The following is a 12,292-nucleotide window of genomic DNA, read 5'->3' as shown; positions in this document are numbered from 1 at the left end:
CACCACACAGCTGATGTGTACAGATGTGAGGTCCTCCGTGATGTGGATGTCGAGGAACTTAAAGCTGTTTACCCTCTCAACCCCGGATCCACTGATGTCTATAGGAGTTAGCCGGTCTCCATTCCTCCTGTAATCCACAACCAGCTCCTTTGTTTTTGCGACATTGAGGGAGAGGTTGTTTTCTTGATAGCACTGTGTTAGAGAGATGACTTCTTCCCTGTAGGCCACCTCATTACTGTTTGAGATTAGGCCAATCAATGTACTGTTGTTGGCAAACTTAATTATCAGATTAGAGCTGTGGGTGGCGATACAGTCATGGGTATACAGGGAGTAAAGGAGGGGACTTAGTACACAGCCCTGAGGGGCTCCTGTGTTGAGAATCAGAGGGGTGGAGATCAGGAAGCCCACTCTTACCATCTGCCAGCGAACTGACAGGAAGTCCAGGATCCAGCTACACAAGGCAGGGTCAAGGCCGAGGTCTCTGAGCTTCCTGTCCAGCCTAGATGGAATTATGGTGTTGAATGCTGAACTGTAGTCCAAGAACAGCATTCTCACATAAGAATCCTTCTACTCTGTTATAACAAAACCCAGTGGTTCAATCACAACAGGAATACTGCATTCTATTCTGTTGTTGCACTTTAGGTAGGACCCAAAGGGCAGCAATTTACTAACCTAGTTTCAGGGATGAAGGCTGTGTGACAAGGAAAGGCTATAGAAACTGAATTATTCTGGAAGAAGATGTGAAAGGGATGTTCAAAACAATGTTTTCAGACAGAGTAGAATGAGAATTATTGCCCTTAGTAGAAGGATTGAGAATCAAAGATGACATGAGCACAGCTAGAAACTTGCATTCAGAATGCACTTCCTAAAAGGATAAAGATGATAGATTCAATTGTAGCGTTCAGAAGAGAAATGGATCAGTACTTAAAATAAAACCGAACTACAAGTCTTCAGAGAAAGGGAGGACAGCGGTAACAGCTACATTCCCAGTTCAGAGATCTGACATGGACTCAGTTGTGCACAAGGCAGTTTTAAAAAAAAAATGATGAGTGTTAAGTCCTGTAAGAATTTTAGAAGTTTCAATGAGATTGCCTCTTGTGTTTTTGAAATCTGGAGTGCTGAGCCAGTGTAGTCTTGCTTTGTATGGCAGATCTAAACACTGCGGTGATACCTGCGGGCTGCACCCAGCATATATCTGGGTGTGTTGGTTGTTAATGCGAATGGCACATTTCACTGTGTTTCGACGTACCCGAATCTGAGATCAGCATTTTAGGAACCAATCCAGTGATTCATCATTGCACTCCCTCATGACAGGTATATCTTCATAACTCCAACACAATACTCCATTTGTGATCTCAAGACTATAAAATTGCGGGAAAATGCTATACTCTGATCCTCTCCCAACAAGGGCCAACATACCACTTGCCTTCCCTTCACTTGCTGCACCTGTACATAAACCTTCAACGACTGGTGTGCAGAGAACACAAGTCTCTTGGAACATCAAATTTACCCTTAACTGTCACCTTTAAACAAAAACACTGCTTTTCTGTTTTGTGCACCATAGTAGAGCACCTCACATTTCCACATGTAGGAAGGATGCTTCCCACAGATGAGGAATATAGAATTAGTGGTACACTCTCAGCATAAGGGCTATACCTTTAGACTGAGAGGAGGGCGGTGACTTTTTGGAATTCTATGCTCTGGAGGACTGTGGAGGATTGGTCTTGAACTTATTTCTTCAGGAACTTTTTTGAAAATTAAAAATGGATCACGAATAATCTTATGAGCATTTAACCACAAGTTCAAACCTACAAAGAGCACATCTATAAGAAGCACTGTCTCAGGAAAGCAGCATCCATCATCAAGGAACCCCACCATCCAGGCCATGCTCTTTTCTCGCTGCTGCCAGCAGGGAGGTGGTACAGGAGCCTTAGGTCCCACACAACTAGTTCAGGAACAGTTATTACCTCTCAACCAACAGACTCTTGGACCAAGAAAGATAACTTCACTCACTCCAATGCTGAATTAATTCCACGGACTATCTTTCAAAGACTCTGCAGCTCATATTTTCGATCTATATTACTTATTATTATTTTGCTTATTTTTGTATTTGCACAATTTGTCACCTTTTGCACATTAGCACCCTGTACTTTTGTTGTGTGCAGATTTTCATTGATTCTATTCTGTTTCTTAGTATTTACTGTGAATGCCCACAAGAAAATGAATCACAGGGTAGTATATGGTGACATATACTTTGATAATAAATTTACTTTGAACTTAGAACTCTGAAATAAAATTCACAAGAAACTTTACTTACAATCACGATGTCCAAGCCATAGGTCAATATATCTGGTAGGGTTTTTGTCAAAAGCTCAGCTTCTGTTGTTCCGTTGAAGCGATCAATTTTTCTCTTCACAGTTTTAAAAGAATCTGTGATTTTCTCTTGCTTTCCCCCTGATTTTGCTTCTGTTTTGGCTCGCTTAGTTCCTGCTCCCTCAGATTTCTTTTGTTGTGTTCCTGCTGGTCTTCCTCTTTTTCGTTTTGGAGCTGCTGAACAAACACGTGAAGTTCAGAATTACTTCTCTCTTGCTGTAATATCAGTCACCATTGCTTCATTTATCTCATAGCTCACTGGCAGTTTTGACAAGACTCTGGAGTCCACTCTAGACAGAGTCCTTGACTTTAAAAGTACTTTACATTACTAGAATAATTTCTGCTCAATAAATATTAAAATTACTTTCTAAATGCATAATCAACTGAATATTTGTTTTGGCAGTCTGAGGTTTCCACCTGCTCTAAGCAGGCCACAATCATACCCAAGAATGTTGTAACCTGCCTCATCGTTCGTTAGCACTTACATCCACTGTCATGAAACATATCAACACCTGTGTGAGGAGCGACTTGGATCTGCTACAATTTGCCTACCGTCACAACAGGTCCACAGCAGATGCCATTTCGTTGGCTCATCACTCAACCCTGGAATATCAGGTTATTAAAGATACCGTACACACATCAGGATGCTCTTCATTGATTACAGGTTTGCATTCAACACTATCATCTCCTCAAAACTAATCAGTAAGCTCCAAGACCTAGGCATCAATGCCGCCTTGTGCAACTGGATCCTTGATTTCCTCACTTGCAGATCCCAGTCAGTTTGGATTGGCAACATCTCCTCCAATATCACCATAACTACAGCTGCACCACAAAGGTGTATGCTTAGCCCCTTTCTCTACTCACTTTATACTTTGAGGCTACTGTTGTTGGCCAAATCAAAGATGGTAATGAATCAGCATATACGAGGGAGATTAAATATCTGGCTGAATGGTAACAAATCATAACAATAAGTCACCTAATGTCAGCAAAACCAAGGAACTGATTACAAAACTACAGGAGGAGGAAACCAGAGGTCCACAAGCTAGTCTTATCAGGAGATCGGGGTAGAGAGAGTCAACAATTTTAAATTTCTTGGCACTATAATTTCAGAGGATCTGTCCAGGGTCCAGCATGTAAGTGTCATTACAAAGAAGACAAGGCAATGCCTTACCTTCTTAGAAGTTTGCAAAGATTTGGTGGGTCAACTAAGACTTTGACAATCTTCTATAGATGCGCAGTGGAGAGTATACTGACTGGTTGCATCATGCTCTGGTACGGAAACACTAATGCCCTTGAATGGAAAAGCCTACAAAAAGTAGTGGATGCAGCCCAGTCCATCACGGTAAAGCTCTCCTAACCACTGAGCATATTAACATGGAGTGCTGTCACAGGAAAGCAGCATCCTTCATCAAGGACCACTACCATTTAGGTCATGCTCTCTTCTCACTGCTGCCATCAGGATGGAGGTACAGGAGCCTCAGGACTCACATCATTACTTCAGGAACAATCATAATCCCTCAATCATCAGGCTCTTGAACAGTGTTGATAATTTCACTCATCCCAACACTGAACTGATTCCATAACCTATGGACTCACTTTCAAGAACTCAACAATTCATGCTCTTGATATTTATTAGAATATAGAACACAGAATAGTACAGCACAGTACAGGCCCTTAGGCCCACAATGCAATTGTTTATTATTAGTTTTTTTCTCTATTTTGTATTTGCACAATTTGTTGTCTTACATGTTGGTTGTTTGTTGTGTGCAGTTTTTCATTGACTTTATTGTTTTTCTTTATTTACTGTGAATGCCCACAAGAAAATTAATCTCAGGGTTATATATGATGACATATGTGTACTTTGATAATAGATTTACTTTGAACATCTAAACCTACTGGTTGAAATCATTCTGGAAGAAAGTTCACTTTAGGCCAGTGGCAAAAAAAAATTACAGGCGGCAGAGAATTCTGTCCTTTCACCAGCATCAACAGACTGATGACGCACTGCATTGCAATCTGATTTCATTCAAGAGAAAAAGGAAGCCTTGAGTTGAATTTCCACACAGCTGAGAATTGCCTAAGTCACAACAACTCACTTGTCAGGATCCATCTGTAAATGTATTTATTATTCAGAAAAGTATAGTGCAGTGACTCTCCAGATTTCATTGCCTCAAATTATGAACACGAATTAATTAAGTTTATGTCAGTTTAGAAACAGACAACACAGGATAAGATTTTTGTCCCTCAGTGTGTGGTAAAATAAAATCCTAATTTACAAATGGAAATTTGAGGGAAGAGACAGAATGGAGAATATTTGCAAATTTCTTAAAACGGTAGATGAAAAGCAATAGCAATATTTTTATAATGTATTTTCCCTCCCTTTTAAGATGTACCAAGATGCACCAAAATCAATATATTACTTTTTGTTATATTCTGTTACTGTCTGTAAATGCTCTTGAACTACAAGGGATAACTTCACTTACCCCACTAGTGAAATGTTCCCACAACCTATGGACTCACTTTCAAGAGCTCTTCACCTCATGTTCTCAATATTTATTTATTGCTTCCTTCTTTCTTTCTTTCTTTCTTTTTGTCTTTTGCATATTGGTTGAACACCCAAGCTGTCCATACCGATTTGTTATTCAGTCGGAGAAAACACTCAGAGGCTACGTTTTCGCTCGAGCAATTCTTTATTTAATTTGATCCGAGGAGAGGTAACCACCATACGCTTCTACAGCGTCTGGCAATCAACTCTGCCTAGCACGAGTACAAGGTTACATTTATATCCAAAAGAAATGGTTTCAGTTAGCACCTGTTTCCCCTGTCCACGCTTGTGACGGTTTTGTGGTTAGCAATTTCATCATGGTCACAACAGCTTCACGTGCAGAGGTACAGGTCAGTAAGCGCTTCTATTCTAAGTGATGAGCATGCAGTTGCAACATCCTAACCGTGCCCGGTTCTGTTGTCTAGTTCCCGCCACTGCTATATTTTCCAGGTCACATACACATTTAACCCTTCCTATCCCATACTCTAACCCCCTTTTCACTTACACATTCCCTCCTTTTATCATCTCAATGATAACCACCAATATCATGGAAATCCTCAGGTATCGGTTCAAGCAGCTCACCGGCTTCTACAGGGTTCTTCACTACCATCATTGGTTTTGCCGGCATTAAGTCCCCTAGGGAGAAAAAGCCAGCCACCCCATACCCAGCCACTTGTCCCGGGGTGAGGGTAGTCAGTTTCCAGTAGTCCACGCAGAACTCTTGGGAAACCTCTCTCTTAAGTCTTGCAGGTGGTGGTGCCATTGTAGAAGAAGAAATACCCCTGAGAAGTGTACAGGGTTTCAATATACCCTTGGCTGTCATCAGATACCCATGGTCCTTCCAGGCACTTGGGCTTTTACCGGGAGGAGAGGAGGCCCATTTGGTCCCCTCGATGTAGTCCGGGCAGGGGAACAGGTGGTTGTAGACTCGGAGGTGTGTGCGGTGTCCTTCTCCGCATAGGAGGTGTCTTCCCCGGACAGGGGCACACAATTCGACTTACTACAGGTACAGGTGACGCTCTGCCCTTTGTTCGAGGGGCGACACTGCCTTCTTTCGCAGACGTCATATAGGCAGGCGAAGGGTGTGCAGGCAAAAATGTCAGAGCATCTCCATTCTGTCCCGTTGTAACAGTTCTCGTAGCCTGGGCCTCCCCACGGGGGTTTGGGGTTGCCCTTCCACCAGAGGTCTCCCTTAAACCATTCTGTACTGTAACGGTGGTCACTACTTGTCCATGTAATGTTAGCCAGAGGAAATAAGACAGTCCGCCACAGGGGCCTTGGTGGGGTCATAGGTAAGTTTCACCCTCCTTTCCTTAGGCAGGGTACTGTTGCGGGGGGCGCGCCGGAAAGGTTGGTAAGTGCGGTCCCAGTGTGGGAAGATAGTGAATAGGGAGGAGACACTCGTGGGGGGAAGATAACAGATGATAGTGGTTCCAAATAATCGTCTATGTACCTTTTGAAAGTAACTTTCACTGATATATCCCAAGGGGGGGGCCTTCCAAGCATGGAGCTTTCAGTGAAACCCCAATTCCTTTTTTTTCAAGGTGCCCCTCTTTGAGCCCACTAAGGATGTTGAGGTCCCTTTTGGGCTCCCCAGGAACACCTTCCTTTATAGGACTGGTTTTCCAGTTGGTTCTTCATTCGGTTCCTTCTGCAGTCAAAATCAAACCTGCGGTTTCGGTACTGACAAGGGAGGACCCAAGAGTTCCTTCCGTCCAGGACTAGCCCAGCGGTCTGGATGCTCGAGCTTTCCGGTACAGTAATTGATCTTGGTAATGTTCCATTCCCCTAATTTATCATCCCTGTCACCCCCACACATCAGAACATCCTGACTGCAAAGATGATATACCCTATTTTCCCGCTCTGTATCGCAGGTATGTACTCGTCCCCTGATCCTACCCATAGTTTCTACTATCCCTAAAAGGATACAAACAATCAAAGTTATCCTACCTTCCATCCCCCCGAGCATGGTTTTAGGGCTGTGGCACTCCAAAAAGAAAAAGACACAGGGAACAATCTTAGTACAATTATCACTACTCTTTTAGTCCTTCACAGTTCCTGGTGATTCTGGGTCCCAGCGTTTGCAGTCGCTCAGATGGATTCAGCGCTGTTGTCCTTCCACCTTGACTGCTGAAGAGGTCTGCAGGAGGACCTGGTGCGGTCCCTTCCACCAAGGTCCCAACTTTGGTCTTTCCCAGTCTCAGATCAGCACCCATTCGCCAGGTTCGGGGTTAGGCCAGTCGCTATTGTTTGCTCCCTCCTTACAGGCTTCCACAACCTGAGTATGGAGGAACTTCAAAGAGAGTGTTAATTGCCTACAATAATCCTGTAATTCTTGTCCCATTATTTGTAAATCCATTACAGGAGGGGGAGGTCTGTCACTGTCCCAGGGAGTCCTACCAGGTCGTCCATAAACTATCTCTGCTGCAGTTAGTCATGTCCCAATCTGGGGAGTGATCTGCATATGATATAATGCCAGCGGAAGCACTTTCAACCAGTTCTGTCCGGTCTCTAGGGTTAGTTTAGTCAATTTGTCCTTTAGTATCCCATTAGCCCTTTCCACCAGTCCTGCCGCTACAGGGTGGTGGGAGCAATGGAACTACTGGTCTATCTTTAGTAATTCACAGAGTTCCTTATTGATCTTTCCAATGAAGTGCGGCCAATTGCCTGAAGACAGGCGACAGGGGATTCCAAATCATGGTATGATGTCCTTTACTAGTATCTTAACCACCGTACTTGCTTTGTTACTGGTAGTCGGAAAAGCCTCTATCCACCTGCTAAACACATCTACTATCACCAAGCAATATTTGTAACAGTGTACTCGAGGCAGCTCAATAAAGTCCATTTGTAACACTTGAAAAGGCCCCCGCGGAAGTGGAGTCCGGCCTCTTTCACATTTGATAGATTTTCCAGGGTTTACCTTCTGGCAGGTTAGGCATCGCCTGGCTCTGTCCTTTGCTGCCTCCTGCATGTTAGGGCTCCACCAGGTTCTCAGCAATATTGCACACATTCCCTCCTTGCCCAGATCTGTATCAGTGTGTAGTTTATCGACAAGAAGGGGTAACCATGCATCTGGGGCACATATTTGTCCCGCTGGTGTCTGCCAGAGACGCGTTACAGAGTCTTGAACGCAATTGTGGTCGCGCCACAGGTCAATTTCAGCCTCGGGGCGTCCCCCTGGGGCTGCAAAATGGTGGATATGTCAGGACCATTAGGGGGTCTGCGTGATAGCAATGCACACTGTTCTGTGCTCACTTCCCAGGGGCCAAGTAGGGACACCTCTTTTGCTGCCGCGTCGGCGCAGGAGTTACCCTGGGTCACCGAGGAGGCGTCTGTTAAATGGGCAGCGCATTTAATAGTTGCCAATTTGGAGGGCAACAGTATGGCTTTAAGGAAGTTGGAGATATAATCAGAATTGGCAATAGGTTTGCCCGTCGAAGTCTGGAATCCACGCTGTGCCCAGAGGGATGTGAAGTCATGGGCGACGCCAAAGGCATAGCGGGAGTCCATATATATATATTTGCGCTGACTCCCCAGGCTAAAATGCAAGCCCTAGTAAGGGCAAACAATTCCGCCTTCTGGGCCGAAACGGGAGGTTTAAGGGCCGCTGCTTCTAAGGTCTGGGAGCAAGATGTCACAGCATAGCCAGCCACCTGGTCGCCTGCAGGGGAGATTGAAGAGGATCTGTCCATGAAAAGAGTAAGGTCAGGGTTGGGTAGTGCATGGTCAGAAAGATCAGGTCAGGGGGAGGTAAGAAAGTAGTTAAGTTCTATGCAAGAGTGAGGGGGGGGTTGGTTAGGGGTGTCGGTGGCTCCTGTAAAAAGGATGCTGGATTGATAGCAGAGCAATATTCAAAAGTAAGGAGAGGGTTCTGAAGGAGGGCAATCTCGTATCGATTAAGGCGGGCCTGGGTAAGATGTTGAGTACTGTGGGTAGTGAGCAGCGCCATAATCATGTGGGAGGTATAAACTGTTACTGGCTGCTGAAGGGTGATATTAGCAGCTGCCGTGACCATGCTGTAGACGGCGGGTAATGCTTTAGTACACGGGGGAAAGCCCTGGGCCACTGGGTCCAAGGCTACAGAATAGTAGGCAACCGGACGGCGTTGGTCTCTGCGTGTTTGTGCCAAAACCGCTGTTGCACAGTCCTAAGTGGGAATTGTCGGGTCAACAGAGACCAGTCATTCCCGGAATCATGACCAAAATTAGAGTTGGGGTCTGGGGGTCCGGGGTGGGACCATCGCCCAACAGCCCATCAGTTGGCGAGCCACCGCGTTGTGCTTTGGCCGGGGCTTTGGGACTGGAATCTGGGAGTGCTGTGTGGTCCACGAGCAAGTTCGGGTAGCAACATAGTCCGAACATAGTGGGGTATCAGATCCACCATTAGTAATAGTCCCGGGAAGTATGGAGGATGCCGGGACGGGGGTTGATGTGGGGATAGGAGAATAGGGGGGTGGTCTCCAGACCTGACCTGAAGGATCTGGTAAACCGGGTGGGGGAGGGAGTGGGATTCCACCAGGGGCTGAAGGAACTATTACACCCTCATTGTTGGTTTCTTCGTCGGTGTCAAATAAAATCTGCAGTCCTGACATATCCAAAGGCGCACCTTTCCCAGTTGATTTAATTTGTTGTTTATCAAATAATTCACATAAGGCCTTTTTAAAACCACATATGGTCGGACCTGGCCCTGATCATTAGTAATAGGGACGTTCCATTTTTTTTTGGCATTTTTTTACCAGTATGTCTGTCTGGAATGCTCACTTAATCTGTCCGCTACTTTTACCTACTTTGTAATCAAATCTTTGCATTATTGAGAGCAATTTTGCTTCCAGACTTCAGTCACTGCTTTTTTTGCATTTGTCCAGGTCCCAAGTTCCCCCTAACGGCCAATCCCCCCCCCACCCAATCTTTTATTTAAGCGCGCCCTACGACGTCTTAGATTCTTTTCTAGCTCCAGATTCTCCTTACACATCTTTCCGAGTGGGGTGGTAATGTTCCCCTTATCCAAAGTCTGACCCATGTTTATCACTTTACTCCCGCATCCACTTCAAGGTCCTGACCTTCGCGTGGGGGATTTCCCCTCTTGACAACCGGTCTAAGGCTGGATGCAGTTTCAGTGAAATATCACCCGCCCCTCCCTGATTCTTTTTACTGCAGTACTCGTGTGCGAGGCAACCCCAACTCAGTCACTCGTAGAAAAGCAAGATTTCCACTAGTTCATAAGTGTACCCCAAAACGTTTTTACAGCATCCGGATAGACTGCAGGGGAGAGCCACTTCCCCTGTGTTTGGCCAAACGTCTGCTCTGCCCTCTGCTGATCAATTTAATCTACACGCCCCGTCCCCTCCTACGCCAATTAGAATGGTTACCAGCTTCAAAATGTAATAGGTTACTGCCACTAACCCGCTGACCAATTTGCTGTAACACACTCAAAGAAAAACGTAATAGGTCACTACCAATGATCTACTGCCCAATTTATTAGCACCAGCAGGCTTTAATACTCAGAATACTTCGGGGATTCTGACCCCTCACTGAGGTCCCGGACATCCAAAACAAATCCTGCGCTTTGGCCCCTGGCCTCGGGGTCCCCGACTCCCCGCCTTTCAGACACTGTTTCTCTGCGCGTCGGCCCCCGCCCTCGGGGTCCTCGACTCCCCGCCTTTCAGACACTGTTTCTCTGCGCGTCGGCCCCCGGCCTCCGGGTCCCCGACTCCCCGCCTTTCAGACACTGTTTCTCTGCGCGTCGGCCCCTGCCCTCCGGGTCCCCGACTCCCCGACTCCCCGCCTTTCAGACACTGTTTCTCTGCGCGTCGGCCCCCGCCCTCCGGGTCCCCGACTCCCCGCCTTTCAGACACTGTTTCTCTGCGCGTCGGCCCCTGCCCTCCGGGTCCCCAACTCCCCGCCTTTCAGACACTGTTTCTCTGCGCGTCGGCCCCCGCCCTCCGGGTCCCCGACTACCAGACACTGTTTCTCTGCGCGTCGGCCCCCGTCCTCCGGGTCCCCGACTCCCCGCCTTTCAGACACTGTTTCTCTGCGCGTCGGCCCCCGCCCTCCGGGTCCCTGACTCCCCGCCTTTCAGACACTGTTTCTCTGTGCGTCGGCCCCCGGCCTCGGGGTCCCCGACTCCCCGCCTTTCAGACACTGTTTCTCTGCGCGTCGGCCCCTGGGTCCACGACTCCCCGTTTTTCAGAGAATATTTCACTGCGCGTCGGCCCCTGGCCTCGGAGTCCCCGACTCCCCGTTTTTCAGACACTGTTTCTCTGGGCGTCGGCCCCTGGCCTCGGAGTCCCCGACTCCCCATTTTTCAGACACTTTCTCTGCGCGTCGGCCCCTGGCCTCGGAGTCCCCGACTCCCCGTTTTCCAGACACTGTTTCTCTGCGCGTTGGCCCCTGGCCTCCGGGTCCCCGACTCCCCGTTTCTCAGAAACTGTTTCTCTGCGCGTCGGCCCCCGGCCTCCGGGTCCCCGACTCCCCGTTTTTCAGACACTTTCTCTGCGCGTCGGCCCCTGGCCTCTGAGCCCCCGACTCCCCGTTTTTCAGACACTGTTTCTCTGCGCGTCGGCCCCTGGCCTCGGAGTCCCCGACTCCCCGTTTTCCAGCCACTGTTTCTCTGCGCGTCGGCCCCTGGCCTCCGGGTCCCCGACTCCCCGTTTCTCAGAAACTGTTTCTCTGCGCGTCGGCCCCTGGCCTCGGGGTCCCCAACTCCCCGTTTTTCAGAGAATATTTCACTGCGCGTCGGCCCCTGGCCTCGGAGTCCCGGACTTCCCGTTTTTCAGACACTATTTCTCATACAGATTCTCTTATCAGAAATCAATCAACGTTAAAACCACTTACCCTCGTGGCCTCTACCGACTGTGGTCCGTGGAGTCCGCTGAGCATCTCAACAGGAACCCTGAGGGGAACCAGCAACCAAAGGAGACCGTGAGAGGACCGGGAGAAAGTCACTCTGTGGGCTGTCCGTCTCAGTGGCATCCAGTGGATCGCTAGTTCACTAACACCAGGATCGCTGGAAGCTCCCGTTGGGACTCCTGGCTGGCTCGCCAAATTGTCCATACCGATTTGTTATTCAGTCGGAGAAAACACTCAGAGGCCACGTTTTCGCTCGATCAATTCTTTATTTAATTTGATCCGAGGAGAGGTAACCACCATACGCATCTGCAGCGTCTGGCAATCAACTCTGCCTAGCACTAGTACAAACAACAGGAATTCTGCAGATGCTGGAAGTTCAAGGAACACACATAAAAGTTGCTGGTGAACACAGCAGGCCATGCAGCATCTCTAGGAAGATGTGTGTGTAGCACTAGTACAAGGTTACATTTATATCCAAAAGACATGGTTTCAGTTAGCACCTGTTTCCCCTGTCCACACACTTATG

The 12,292-nt window shown here is 47.4% G+C and overlaps 1 protein-coding gene across 2 annotated transcripts in view; it reads right to left on the bottom strand.

The window, feature by feature from the left end:
- The window catches only part of LOC134351765 (G/T mismatch-specific thymine DNA glycosylase-like), a 32,980-nt gene that overhangs the window by 19,081 nt on the left and 1,607 nt on the right, over positions 1 to 12,292 (bottom strand). Inside the window, exon 3 of one of the 2 annotated variants that reach the window (XM_063058397.1) lies at positions 2,318 to 2,550. In XM_063058397.1, coding sequence (XP_062914467.1) covers positions 2,318 to 2,550 — 233 coding nt within the window. The remainder of the gene's footprint in view (positions 1 to 2,317; positions 2,551 to 12,292) is intronic. The other variant, XM_063058398.1, reaches the window with a different exon arrangement.

Source organism: Mobula hypostoma, chromosome 9, assembly GCF_963921235.1.
Source record: "Mobula hypostoma chromosome 9, sMobHyp1.1, whole genome shotgun sequence".
Classification (NCBI taxonomy): Eukaryota; Metazoa; Chordata; class Chondrichthyes; order Myliobatiformes; family Myliobatidae; genus Mobula; species Mobula hypostoma.
The sequence above is the reverse complement of the archived record's forward strand: the minus strand, read 5'-3'. Positions and strand labels throughout refer to the sequence as shown.